Source organism: Urocampus carinirostris, chromosome 12, assembly GCF_059441175.1.
Source record: "Urocampus carinirostris isolate Australia breed hairy pipefish chromosome 12, RoL_Ucar_1.0, whole genome shotgun sequence".
In the NCBI taxonomy this organism is placed as follows: domain Eukaryota; kingdom Metazoa; phylum Chordata; class Actinopteri; order Syngnathiformes; family Syngnathidae; genus Urocampus; species Urocampus carinirostris.
Window position 1 is genome coordinate 2,089,698 of NC_142360.1, and position 12,972 is coordinate 2,102,669.

Sequence of the window (12,972 nt, forward strand, 5' to 3'; positions counted from 1 at the left end):
AGCTCACCCTTGTGGCTTTGTGCTCCTGTTGTCGTTAGACCTATTGACCTGAGGTTCTCTTACGGTCAGCATATACATTTGAAAATATGGTACAATTCTTTGTTATAGTACAGTCTTTACCCGGAAAGTGGCTTTGAACAATATCACTGCTGTTAGAACTGGTTTGGTCAAAGAAAGACTCTTGTTTGGGGATTTTATTCTTCAGCTTTTCTCAAAGGTTTATTTTGTATTATTGGACCAACCTTCTACTATAAACATCATTCCAGACATTCTGACTTTGACATACATACATATTTGCATTAATTTTCCTGTAGTTCATTTATCTGTGCCTGGAATATTTTGTAATAAAATCCTTAACAGGACTACTCATTGCAGCTCTTATTTTGACCTACCCGTCTCATAACTTACATGCACCGACACGCAGAGGAAGGGAAAAGCTGTTCATCTTCAACCCATATGCGTGGAAGCAGAAAACGAGGGTGGCGTTCTAATTAAGATGATTTGATAGGAAAAATTAAGGCACAAAGTAACAAACAGAAATCAGGGGTATCTCAACAACTAATAAAATTTTCAAAAAATAAATAACCAGATGAGATCATACCATGGCAATAACCCTTCAACTTTTAGGGTCGGAGCCAATATTGGAGGCAAGAATAATGACGTGTAGATGTGGATACAGATTAGGCACAGGTAAGTTCTCTCCAACTACTCCCCCCATGTGGGCGCCCTCTCAAGGGAAAATGTACTGCCAGATAGGGATGAATATCTGGTATTAAAGAGTTGAGTTATGGTATCAGTATGTTTTAAAAATCAACAATCCTAAAAATAAAAACATCTTTGATACTGAATGAGTCAAAATTTTTGACATCTGTAGCTGTCAATGGTACTGAACAATTATCCAACTAAACATTATGTTGCTTTTCAGGTGTTTGGAGCTCCACCAAAATAACCTCACAGCCCTAATGGCCTTGGCAGTGAGCCTGACCAACACAGGCATGCGTTATGATGCGTGCGAGGTGCTGTTCCGCTGGCTACGCCACAATCCTAAGTACAAATACCTCCTAAAGGGCAAAAACCATCTGGCGGGATCCCCCAGTTCCCAACGCAGCAAACATGATAGGTATTTGTATTTGTCTATTGCTCGTAAAATAAATTGTTTATCATTTTTATATATATATATATATATATATATATATATATATATATATATATATATATACAGAAAAGCAGTGTCTGAAACTCATGTCAAAAAGTTACCTGACACAAGGGCAGACAACTCTGAAAAGTTGCCTGCCCAGCCATAAAGTTGCCTGCCCCATTTTTCACAACTTGAAACACAATAAGACGATTTATCGCAAAAAAAAACATTGTCACAAAGTATTTAGGATTGATAATCAAAATGATATGCAAATGCACGACCTTATGACGCTCGGGGGGGTCCGGAAGCATGAAGTTATTCTGATTGGCTGCCGAGTATGGAAATTGCCAAACGAACCGAAATTCCTAAAATTCCAAACCGAACGAAGATTTCGAAATCGGAATAAAGCAAACGTTTGATTTGAAAAAAATAAATAAAATACGCCCGACGTAAAAGATGCACGCCCCGGGCGTCCGGGCAGGTGTTATTTCAGACACTGATATAAGTAGTGACATGTTTTCAATGCAACAGTAATTTTTGTGAATAAAAAATACATTTTACATGAACGACTAGTTACATTTATTCAACATGCCTCTCATTTACATTTAGTTACATTTATAAGTTACATCAGGCCCTTCAAAGACAACCATTTCGCCTATGTGGCCCTTGGTGAAAATTAGTTCAACACCCTGGATTAAGTAAAGCTCTAGTCTCTCCAACTCTAATTACTAAAGACCTGTTTGCATGTGTTATCATTTTATTTCTAAATATAGAATCCAGTTAAAAGAAGGTTATTGGTTATGGCCTCCAGAGGCAGGATTTTATCAGGTATTAATCCCCCAAAAAATAATCATTTTTTTCCATATGGTGTCCAGTGACGGCAACCATAAAAAGGGAAACAGCGCTCTAGAAAATAACCAGTCGGTGCCCTTTCCCAATCTGGACAACTAGCGCCCTCAAAACCGCTCGCTTTAAGGAGGGACGCATCTATCTTAGGCTTTCTAAATGAAGGTTTTAAGCCTTAAACGATTTAATTCTCCTACCGAGGAAAAGGAGCCCTCTATCAAATCATTAATCGTCCATCAAAGTAAAGACATACAGGTACCGCCCAATTACTGTGATCTCCATTTTCCTTTTTCGGCTCCTCTGACCTCATGAGGAGGAAAAAAAATACAAACCTGGATGCATAAAAATCTTTGGTTTTCTCTGAATATGTCAGCAGTTCCATCTTACCCGAAGTCAAGGAACTCTTCCTGGAGGGGGTCCAGCACAACTCGGATGCCGTCGACCCGGACCTGCAGACGGGCCTCGGCGTGCTTTACAACCTCAGCGGCGAGTTTAACAAAGCGGTGGATGCCTTTAACACCGCTTTGTCGGTTCGGCCTGAGGTAGAGCAGTGATTTTATATATATATATATATATATATATATATATAGTCAAGTCATGTTTATCTGTATAGCCCTTTATCATGTACATATATATTTTTTAATTATTATTTTATCTCATCTCATTAGCTGCACCGCTTACCTCAGTCGGGTCGCGGGGGTGCTGGAGCCCATCCTAGCAATCATCGGGCAGTGGGCAGGGGACACCCTGAACTGGTTGCCAGCCAATCGCAGGGCACACGGGGACAGACAACTCACTCGCTCATTCGCACTTAGGGACAATTTGGACCGGCCAATTCAACTGAAAGGCATATTTTTGGAATGTGGGAGGAAACCGGAGTGCCCGGAGGAAACCCACGCAAGCACGGGGAGAACATACAAACTCCGCACAGGAAGTCTAGAGCTGGATTTGAACCCACGCAGGAGGTTCCCAAGACATGAACTGTGCTGCACATGCGCTAACCACTGCCCCACCGTGCTGCCCTTATTATTTTATATGATATCATATTATAAAATTAGAAAATGTGTGTTGTGTTGCAAAGCAAAAGCTTGTCAGATGCCTTTCAGTCAGTGTTGGGTGCGTTACTCAAAATAGGTACAGTATATACCTAATTGTCCAGTGGTTAAAAATTGCATCCAATAATGTGCAAATGTGGTCAGCTATATTTTTCGTCTGTTCAATCATTGCTCATATACGGTAATATACTACCATAAATTGTCCTTTATAACAGGAACCCAATGGTTGAGTTTTTGGTGAAAATACGATGCTCCTCAATGTCACCTTTTACCCAGCCGTCAGTTGTGGCGAGGTGGGACTAACACGGCAACAACCGAATAATTGTGTGCTTTCGCAGAGGGGGCGGGGCTTTTTGACCAAGATTCCCTAAGACAAATGCACACGATGGCATTTGCAATCATTTTTATAACGAGAAATCCAAAATCATTATGATTAACTTTGCATTTATATGTACTGTATTTAAAAATATTGTTACATTATTGAATAATTCAAGTTCATAAGACTGGCGGGACAACTTAAAGACTGCCGGCCCGCCAGAATATCTTATGGTATAAGAAACACTCTGGATTCTTCACTGAACCAAAGTCAGAAATTATGTTGATATTGTGTTCATAGTTTACGTTGTCAATAAATGATTTTAATCGACTGAACAAAAATAGGGTGAATACGGTACTCAAAATACAGTTATATACTAATGTAAAATCCTGTTTTTAACACGGACCAAATCTTTGAGTTCTATTTACGATTATTAAAAATGTGAGTTATACACAAATAAATGAGGTATAATCAAAATACAACATTTTTTCTTTCTATACAACCTGGTACCGGCCCGCGGCTCATTGGTTACGGACCACTGCCCTACAGTTAGATAATTTTACATGCTGGTTTTTGATTGAAAAATACTTAGTTGCAGAGTGCAAGACCCTAGAAGACTCACAAAACTGTCATCATGTATAATCTTAAAAGGCAAACTACATCCTCCAGCCTATCAAAATATACCTCAAAAACAATAAATCAGGCCAGGTGAAATGATCTAGTATTTCTCGTCTCATTGCAATTTCCAAACTTTACCGCAGCAATTTATATGAAGCAGTTTTTTTCAAGCAGTGTGCCGTGGCCCCACGAGTGTGCCCAAGACCTTGTCTAGCAGGAAATTGCTTAATTTTATCAGTTCAGAATACATTAGTTCTTTCGAGTAATTGTAACATTCATCTAGATTGTTGGCGGCAGCAGATTGCTATTTTTTTGTCCTTTTAATTTTTTTTCCAACACCTATATGGAGAGAGATTTGTAAAACATATCTACATATCTACATACATATTGTCCAGATACACAAATATTTTAGCGATTTACCAAGATCTAAAAATCATCTTGACAAATGCACACGCAGAATTAAAACTTGCACATGTCACTCGCAGATATATTTGTGACTCTGCAAAATACATAATCCACTCGGGATTTTTTCTTTTAATGGTACTGGAGAAATTGGAAAATTGGCTTTAAAAGTCTATAATCTGACCATAAAAAGGTGTACAAACCCTGATAAAATGAATGACAATTATCATTTCTACAATGTTTTATTTTTACCTCTGAATTGTCAACAGCCGACACCTAAAATCTTAAAATGAAACTGTTATCAACACTGCTACAATACTTTGTATGAATACTCGCAAATTTTTACCTGTGGAAAAATACTTAGAATTTGAATTTCTGTAAGACCATTCATAAATTCACCTCATGATGGAATATATCACCCCCTTCCTTTGATGTCCTGTTTCTAGTTCAGTTCACCGTTCACAGATCCCTTTACCGCCAAGGTGGTCAGGAAACCACTTTCTGTACAGCCTGGCGATGCCAATCCCTCTAAAAGTTGCTTAGGGTATGAGTTTGCTCCCCTACATGAAACAGTTAGCACTGGTTCCCATGATTACCAGTAGCAGGAGATGCACCCTGATCCGTCTCAGGTACAGCACCCTCATCATTCTGGTCGCTGTTTTTTTTGGTGTGATGCATCATTACGCTCTACAGAGATGAGCCTGAACCGTACTTTGTTCTGAAATAATGACTATTTATCACTAAATTGCTTCAGGGTGATGCCGAAGAACAAAATCAAATAAAGCTGTCATGGTTGAACGTTTCCATTTTGAAAGCCAACCTTTCCAGATAGACTCTTGCAAATGCAAAAGCCGACCTCCAAACTCATACAATTGGGGGATTCTTTGTTTGCAGCAACATTTTGTGACTTTTTTTTTTTAGGGGGGGTGCATCATATGTTTCATGCATGTTTTTATGATTTTTATTACAGCACCAATATGTTTAACACTAAGAAATACATAGTGGTCAAGCTCAGAAATGGATACAACAGTTGGTTTTCTTAGTGTCTTTGAAAGTTTTTCCAACCTGTTAGAGATATTAACCTGTGGACCAGAAATAGTTAAACATTTAAAAATTGATAATTTCTTTTTTCATCTCAATTCATTCATTCATTTTCTATCAGTTATATTCTTTGAGTACACGTGTGAATATAACCTAAATCATAACAGAATGCCTGCAAGGGAGCGGGACGAAGAAATAAATATTTCTTTTCTAAAGAAAAGAGTATGAAAAGAGAAATGTTGCTAAAAACAGAATCACCCAATTGCTGGCACATGAGTCCTTGTCAAAAGCACTTTATGAGAAGAAATCCAAGCCTGTTATAGGTATATGCAAATGCAGTTTTACAGAAGATCAGAATTAGTTCTTATGTGAAGATAGCATTTCATTTTAGATTGCCAAAACACGTGCGGGCTGCTCGTTTTAGACTACAAAAAACTCAAGTGTACATGAAATTTTGGGAAAAGATGGGTCCCCTTGATGAAACCCGCGTCTGTATTTCCTCCCCGCCACGTAGTCCCAGGAGGGCCTGAAGATTACTCCCGGTTAAATCCAACCTTCAGCATTTGACATAGTAAAATCCCAGACTTCCCCTTTATTTTGATCCTTACCCTGACGATGCACATTCATTAGAAGACCAAGACCGTCCACATTCCTCCACAAAGAGTAAGGGATCTCAAATCCCTTCGGAATTCAGTTTGGCTACAAAGCAGAACAGCAAGTCCTAAGGAACTTGGGCATATGAGTTGTCTCTATGAATCTATGAAAAACTGCATTTTGGAGAATAAATGACAGAGAGAGTAAGAGCAAACGCCAAAGAAGTTCAAAAACCAGATGCCCCATATCCACAAATCTTTTAATTTTATTGTGTAGATTTTACAACACTTTTGGATTTTCTTGGTAGTTTTGTGAGTACTGTTCTTCAAGGTTGGGGTTTTCCCAAGTGAAAAAATATAACTACAGGCTATAGCTACAGAAGCATTTAAATAAGTTTAAAGCGCATTGACTTAAAGGACCATTAAAGCACACTTTCTATCGCACAAAAACTGTCCCATTCCTTTGCAAATAGTGCAGGAGAAAGAGTAAGGGACACGTGCCTCGTTTCCAAACATAGTTTTGGAGCTCCCATAGCCTATGCCTAGTCTCACCTCCTTGTTCCTTTGCCATCCCCCCAAAAGTAAAATGAGAGAAGGAAGATCAACAAAAAAGTGGATAAGGGACAGTAAAAGTAATAGGATTGCACTCTTACTTGGACTCTTTTTTTTTCAGGACTACTTGTTATGGAACCGTCTTGGGGCCACGCTTGCCAACGGAGACCGCAGCGAGGAGGCGGTGGAGGCGTACACGCGAGCTTTGGAGTTGCAACCTGGATTTATCAGGTCTCGCTACAACCTGGGAATCAGCTGCATTAACCTTGGAGCGCACAAGTGAGTCGAGGGTGAAAATAAGTTGATTCCTTGGAGTACGAGACAATGACAACTCAGAAAGAGTGACCACGCTCATCGAGTGTGACAATGCTAGCTTAAAAATACAGAGACTTCCCTACTCCTTGCTTCGGTTATCGCTAGTTGATGACTTCGCAGATTTTCATCCTGCATTGTGTTCTGCATTAAGATTGGCTAAACAGAGGCAGATGCTTTCTATCGCCAACGAAATGGAACGCTCCACCCGCTAAACTTGATCAGGAGTCAAATGCGGGTGTTTTGTGCTCCTACTGGCTCCCTGGAGCTTTTTCCAAAATGTTTGATAACAAAAAGATACAGTATATGGTTTCTGTAGGACAGACCGGAAGGTAAATGCAGTTTTCCATAACGTTCACTTGATGGCAGCAAAGTGTCATGTAAAGTAAAGTGGATTGGGTCCTTAATTCATTAAGTGGTGCAATGAAACAGCAACATTATTTTCATCTCATCTCATTAGCTTATTCTCATTAGGGTCGCGGGGGGGCTGGAGCCCATGCCAGCCATCTCCGGGCAGTGGGCAGGGGACACCCTGAACTGGTTGGCAGCCAGTCGCAGGGCACACAGGGACAGACAACTCATTCTCTCATTCATACCTAGGGACAATTTGGACCGGCCAATTCACCTGAAATGCATGTTTTTGGAATGTGGGAGGATACCGGAGTGCCCGGAGGAAACCCACGTAGGCACGGGGAGAACATACAAACTCCACTCAGGAAGTCTGGAGCTGGATTTGAACCCACGACAGGTTCCCATGACATGAGCTGTGCTGCACAAGCGCTAACCACTGCGCCGCCGTGCTGTGAGCAACATTATTTTAAAATTATAATAATTATTTGAGAGTACAGAAGTTATTTGTGAAAAAAAATGGTTATACAGTACTTCTATTTGTTAAAGAAATACTTGAGCCTGTAAATTAGGTTTGTTCTTAAATAATGAAAATTTAAATAAACAAAGGTTCTCACGTTTTGCAGGGCGTTCCGACCCCCATTAACCGCGATAACTGAATAAATACTGTAGTGGCCATTTCTGACAATTTCATTCGTGCAGTTTTCTCTATCATATTTTTTAACCCTCTTAACACACTTCAGATGTAAGCTGAGGTGATTTAGTGGGATTGAAAACAAAATGTCCCAGTTATTTTGGGTTGTTTTGTGACCTTTTGCTACATTTCAGACTTCAAATATAAAGATATAAAATTTTAATTTCTTGTGAAGCATCAACAATAAGTGGGACACAATCATGAAGTGGAACACACTTTATTGGATATTTTAAGCTTTTTTAACAAATAAAAATCGAAAAAGTGGGTGTGCAAAATTATTCAGCCCCTTTACTTTCAGTGCAGCAAACTCTGTCCAGAAGTTCAGCAAGGATCTCTGAATGATTCAATGTTGATCTAAATGACTAATGATGATAAATCAAATCCACCTGTGTGTAATGAAGTCTCTGTATAAATGCACCTGCACTGTGATAGTCTCAGAGGTCTGTTTAATGCGCAAAGAGCATCATGAAGAACGAGGAACACACCAGGCAGGTCCAAGATACTGTTGTGGAGAAGATTAAAGCTGGATTGGTATACAAAAATATTTCCCAAGCTTTAAACGTCACAAGGAGCACTGTGCAAGCAATAATATTGAAATCAAAGGAGTATCAGACCTACCAAAAATCTACCAAGATCGGGCCTTCCGCCTAAACTTTCAGCTCATACAAGGGGAAAACTGATCAGAGATGCAGCCAAGAGGCCCATGATCACTCTAGATGAAATACAGAGGTCTACAGCTGAGATTGGAAAATCTGTCCATAGGACAACAATCAGTCATATACTGCACAAAGGAAGGAAGCCATTTCTTAAAGATATCCACGAAAAGTGTTGATTAGAGTTTGCCACAAGCCACCTGGGAGACACACCAAACATGTGGAAAAAGGTGCCTTTGTCAGATGAGACCAAAATCGAACTTTTTGGCAACAATGCAAGACGCTATGTTTGGCATAAAAGCAGCACAGCTCATCACCCTCAACACACCATCCCCACAGTCAAACATGGTGGTGACAGCGTCATGGTTTGGGCTTGCTTTTCTTCCGCAGGGACAGGGAAGATGGTTAAAATTGATGGGAAGATGGACGGAGCCAAAACCAGGACCATTCTGGAAGAAAACCTGATGGAGTCTGCAAAAGACCTGAGACTGGGATGGTGATTTGTATTCCAAACAGACAACGATCCAAAACATAAAGCAAAAGCTATGATGGAATGGTGAAACCAAAAACATATCGAGGTGTTAGAATGGCCAAGTCCAGACCTAAATCCTATTGAGAACCTGTGGAAATAACTGAAAACTGCTGTTCACAAACGCTTTCCATCGAACCTCACTGAGCTCGAGCTGTTTTGCAAGGAGGAATGGGCAAAAATATCAGTTTCTCGATGTGCAAAACTGATGGAAACATACCCCAGGCGACTTGCAGCTGTAATTGCAGCAAAAGGTGGCGCGACAAACAATGTTCCCACTAAACTGCGTGTGTACGCAATTGCGCACTATCCAGAGTTTTTCCGCGCACAAGAAAATCTAGCCAGCTCACAAAAATGAGGGCTCGAAATTGCTAATTAAAAAGCGAATTAAGTCAAAGTTACTATGTATGAAGGTAAAAATACACGGGTTCCCCTCACGCTGTGTTCTCAATGCGGTATTTTGAAGTCAATGTAGAAGTAGAACGAAGTTGAGTAAAGTCAGTAGAATTTTTCGAGAAACCGGCTTCTCCGGCTCGGCTCACTAGAAAGAACCGGCTCTTTCGGGTCCCAAACGGCTCTTCAGGTTGTTTTTGTTTCTTTAATCCTTACACGACCAAATACTATGTAATATTGTGCACAAAATGACTTAAAGGAAGGGGGGGAATGGAACAAAAAAATACCAAAATGAAAAAGTAGTGAAAATTTGAGAACAAAACTAAAAAAAAGGAGAGAAAAAGAGAAAAAAGAGCAAGAAAATTTCTGAAAAAAGCCAGAAAGAAAGAAGCGAATAAAGAGAAAAAAGGTAACAGACAACAAAAAAAGCAAGAAAAAAGTAACAGCTAGGAAAAAATAAACACAATGAGATTTTTTTAAAAAGGAATTTAAAAAATGGAGAAAACAGGGAAAAAGGAAAAAGTTTGTGTTGCATTCAAATAATTTCCAATTATATCAAGTTAAACATTGTACTTCCACTAAAAAATGTCATTAAATACAGTTCTGTATCATGCAACCGACTAAATAAGCCCCCCAAAATTTTAGTATTATGCGACAAAAGATACCAGGAATAAAATAAATGGAAATCTTGTGAAAGAATTGTAAAAACAAATGATGTTTGTAGGCCCTGCAACCCTTGCAATTGTACATTAGTCAATTCATTCGAAAGTGAAAAATAATTTTGCATTGCCGGAAACTCAGCAAAATGTAACGTGATCTCAAGTTTTGGACATGTGTGATAATGATTTAGTTGCCACACTTGGGGTTGCTGTTGCTCACTGTTGTTTCAAGCGTTGACTTGACTTGACTTGAAGCGTTGCTCACTGACTTTGTGTAAATGCTCAGACCCGTGGAAAATTAGAGGGAACATTGGCAACAAAGTATTAACCCAATGGGGCTGAATAATTTTGCACTCCCACTCTTTAGTTTTTTGAAGCCCTTAGAGACTATTAGTGATTAAGGGCTATACAAATAAAAATGACTTGACTTGACTTATCTGTAAAAAAAATATCCAATAAAGTGTGTTCCACTTCATGATTTTGTCCCACTTATTGTTGATGCTTCACAAAAAAATACAGTTTTATATCTTTATGTTTGAAGTCTAAAATGTGGCAAAAGGTCACAAAGTTCAAAGGGGCCAAATAGTTTCGCAAGCCACTGTATATCCTTTAAATTTTAGTAATTCATTATTGTAATAAATTTATGTGTTTCCCTGTACAAACTCACAAGCAGATAATTTGCATATATAATAGGGGAAAAGAAGTAATCTGCTAAAGACTGTTACCCGAGATATGCTTCTGCATTTTTGGCAGGAGCTGGATGGAGCGCATATTCAACATTTGTGAAACTGTTCACATAATCCACATGCTTTTGAATTTCTTTTTTCAGATTTGTAAGAATAAATCTTAATTTTCAACATTCGTACTTTATAATTATTTCGCCCTATTATGTACTTTTTGGGGCAGCACGGCGACACAGTGGTTAGCGCGTGTGCGACACAGTTCTGAGGTCATGAGATCGAACCTCCTGTGTGGAGTTTGCATGTTCTCCCCGTGCTTGCGTGGGTTTCCTCCGGGCTCTCCGGTTTCCTCCCACATTCCAAAAGCATGCGTTTCAGGTTAATTGGCTGGTTTAAATTGTCCCTAGGTGTGAATGAGCAAATGACTTGTCTGTGTGTGCCCTGCGACTGGCTGGCAACTAGTTCAGGGTGTCCCCTGCCCACTGCCCGGAGATAGCTGAGATGGGCTCCAGCACCCCAGCGTCCCTAACTGAGGATAAGCGGTGCAGATAATGGACGGATGGGTGTACTTTTTGTGATATTTACGTCTCAAAAGATATAAATTATTTTGAAACACTCTGTATTACCAAAATCTTTAAGGCTATTATAAATTACACCATTCTTAAAACAAAACAGCTTTGTTTTATTTTATGGGGGTTAAAACTAAACAGGTTTTTTTTTTCCATAATTTTAAACAAATTGGCCTGTTTTATTTATAAATGTTTTTTGGGGGTCTGAACAACGGCTCCTCCATGATCTTCTACCTTATCGTGGCTTTAAGCCCCTGGTAGGGTTACCCATAGCAAACAGGTTCTATGTGAGGGGCCAGACAAAATGCAGATCAAAAGACCCCTTATAAAGAGAAAAAACTGGTCCACAATTTCCCTCGCCCGGGCCCGGGTTACCGGGCCCCCCTCTAGAGCCAGGCCTGGAGGTGGAGTCCGCTGGCAAGCGCCTGGTGGCCGGGCCTTTGCTTACGAGGTGTGGCCGGGCACAGCCCGAAGGGACCACCTGAGCTCCTCTTCTCATGGGCTCACCACCTGTGGGAGGGGCCAAAGGGGTCGGGTGCGTAGAGAGCTGGGTAGCAACCAAAGGAGGGGTCCCCAGCTACAGAAACTGGCTTTTGGGACAAGGAATGTTACCTCTCTGGCGGGGAAGGAACCTGACTTGATGTGTGAGGTTGAGAAGTTCCGACTAAATATAGTCGCACTCACCTCCCTGACCTAAACCCGAGTGGTGTATCGTTATTGACCTTCTGTTCTGTGCCCATCATGGTTTGTCCATACCGAACACCATGTTCAGACATAAGGGTGTCCATATGTGCACTTGGCACCAGGACACCCTAGGCTATAGTTCGATCATCGACTTTGTAGTCGTTTCATCGGACCTGCAGCCACATTTTCTGGACACTCGGGTGAAGAGAGTGGCGGAGCTATCAACTGATCACCACCAGGTGGTGAGGTGTCTCCGATGGTTGGGGAAGATGCCAGTCTGACCTGGCAGACCCAAACGTGTTATGAGGGTCTGTTGGGAACGGAATCTCATGTCAGAAGGAGTTTCATTTCACACCTCCGGCAGAACTTTGCCCATGTCCCGAGGGAAGCAGGGGACATTGAGTCAGAGTGGACCATGTACCGTGCCTCCAACCTCGAGGCGGCGGATCGGAGCTGTGGCCGTAAGGTACTCGATGCCTGCCGCGGCGGCAACCCTCAGGCCTGTTGATGGTCACCGGCGGTGAGGGATGCCGTCAAGCTGAAGAAGGAGTCTTATCGGGGTTTCCTGGCCTGTGGGACTCTGGAAGCAGCTGGCAGGTATCGGCTGCCCAAGCGGAATGCAGCTTCGGCAGTTGCCAAGGCAAAAACTCGGGCATGGAAGGAGTTTGGCGAGGCTATGGAAGGCTTTGGAAGGCGACTTCGAGAAAATTCTGGTCCACATTCGGCGTCTTAGGGAGGGAAGCGGTGTGCCATCAACATTCTGTTTAGTGGCGATGGGGCGCTGCGGACCTCGACCCGGGACGTTGTGAATCGGTGGGAAGAGTACTTCAAAGACCTCCCCATAGCTCTGAGGTGGGATCTCCTATATCTGGGGTTGAAGTCACTGAGGT

The 12,972-nt window shown here is 41.1% G+C and overlaps 2 protein-coding genes across 12 annotated transcripts in view; one reads left to right on the top strand and one right to left on the bottom strand.

The window, feature by feature from the left end:
- Positions 1-12,972, top strand: part of pex5la (peroxisomal biogenesis factor 5-like a) — a 238,467-nt gene that overhangs the window by 178,473 nt on the left and 47,022 nt on the right. For 5 of the 8 annotated variants that reach the window (XM_088349648.1, XM_088349651.1, XM_088349649.1 and 2 more), the window contains 3 exons: positions 926-1,120; positions 2,358-2,526; positions 6,683-6,840. In XM_088349648.1, the coding sequence (XP_088205774.1) occupies positions 926-1,120; positions 2,358-2,526; positions 6,683-6,840 (522 nt within the window). Of the gene's footprint in view, positions 1-925; positions 1,121-2,357; positions 2,527-6,682; positions 6,841-8,958; positions 10,587-12,972 lie in introns of those variants that run through there. The other 3 variants (XM_088349650.1, XM_088349645.1, XM_088349652.1) reach the window with 2 other exon arrangements.
- Positions 1-12,972, bottom strand: part of usp13 (ubiquitin specific peptidase 13) — a 156,632-nt gene that overhangs the window by 16,117 nt on the left and 127,543 nt on the right. The gene's annotated exons all lie outside the window — the stretch shown is intronic.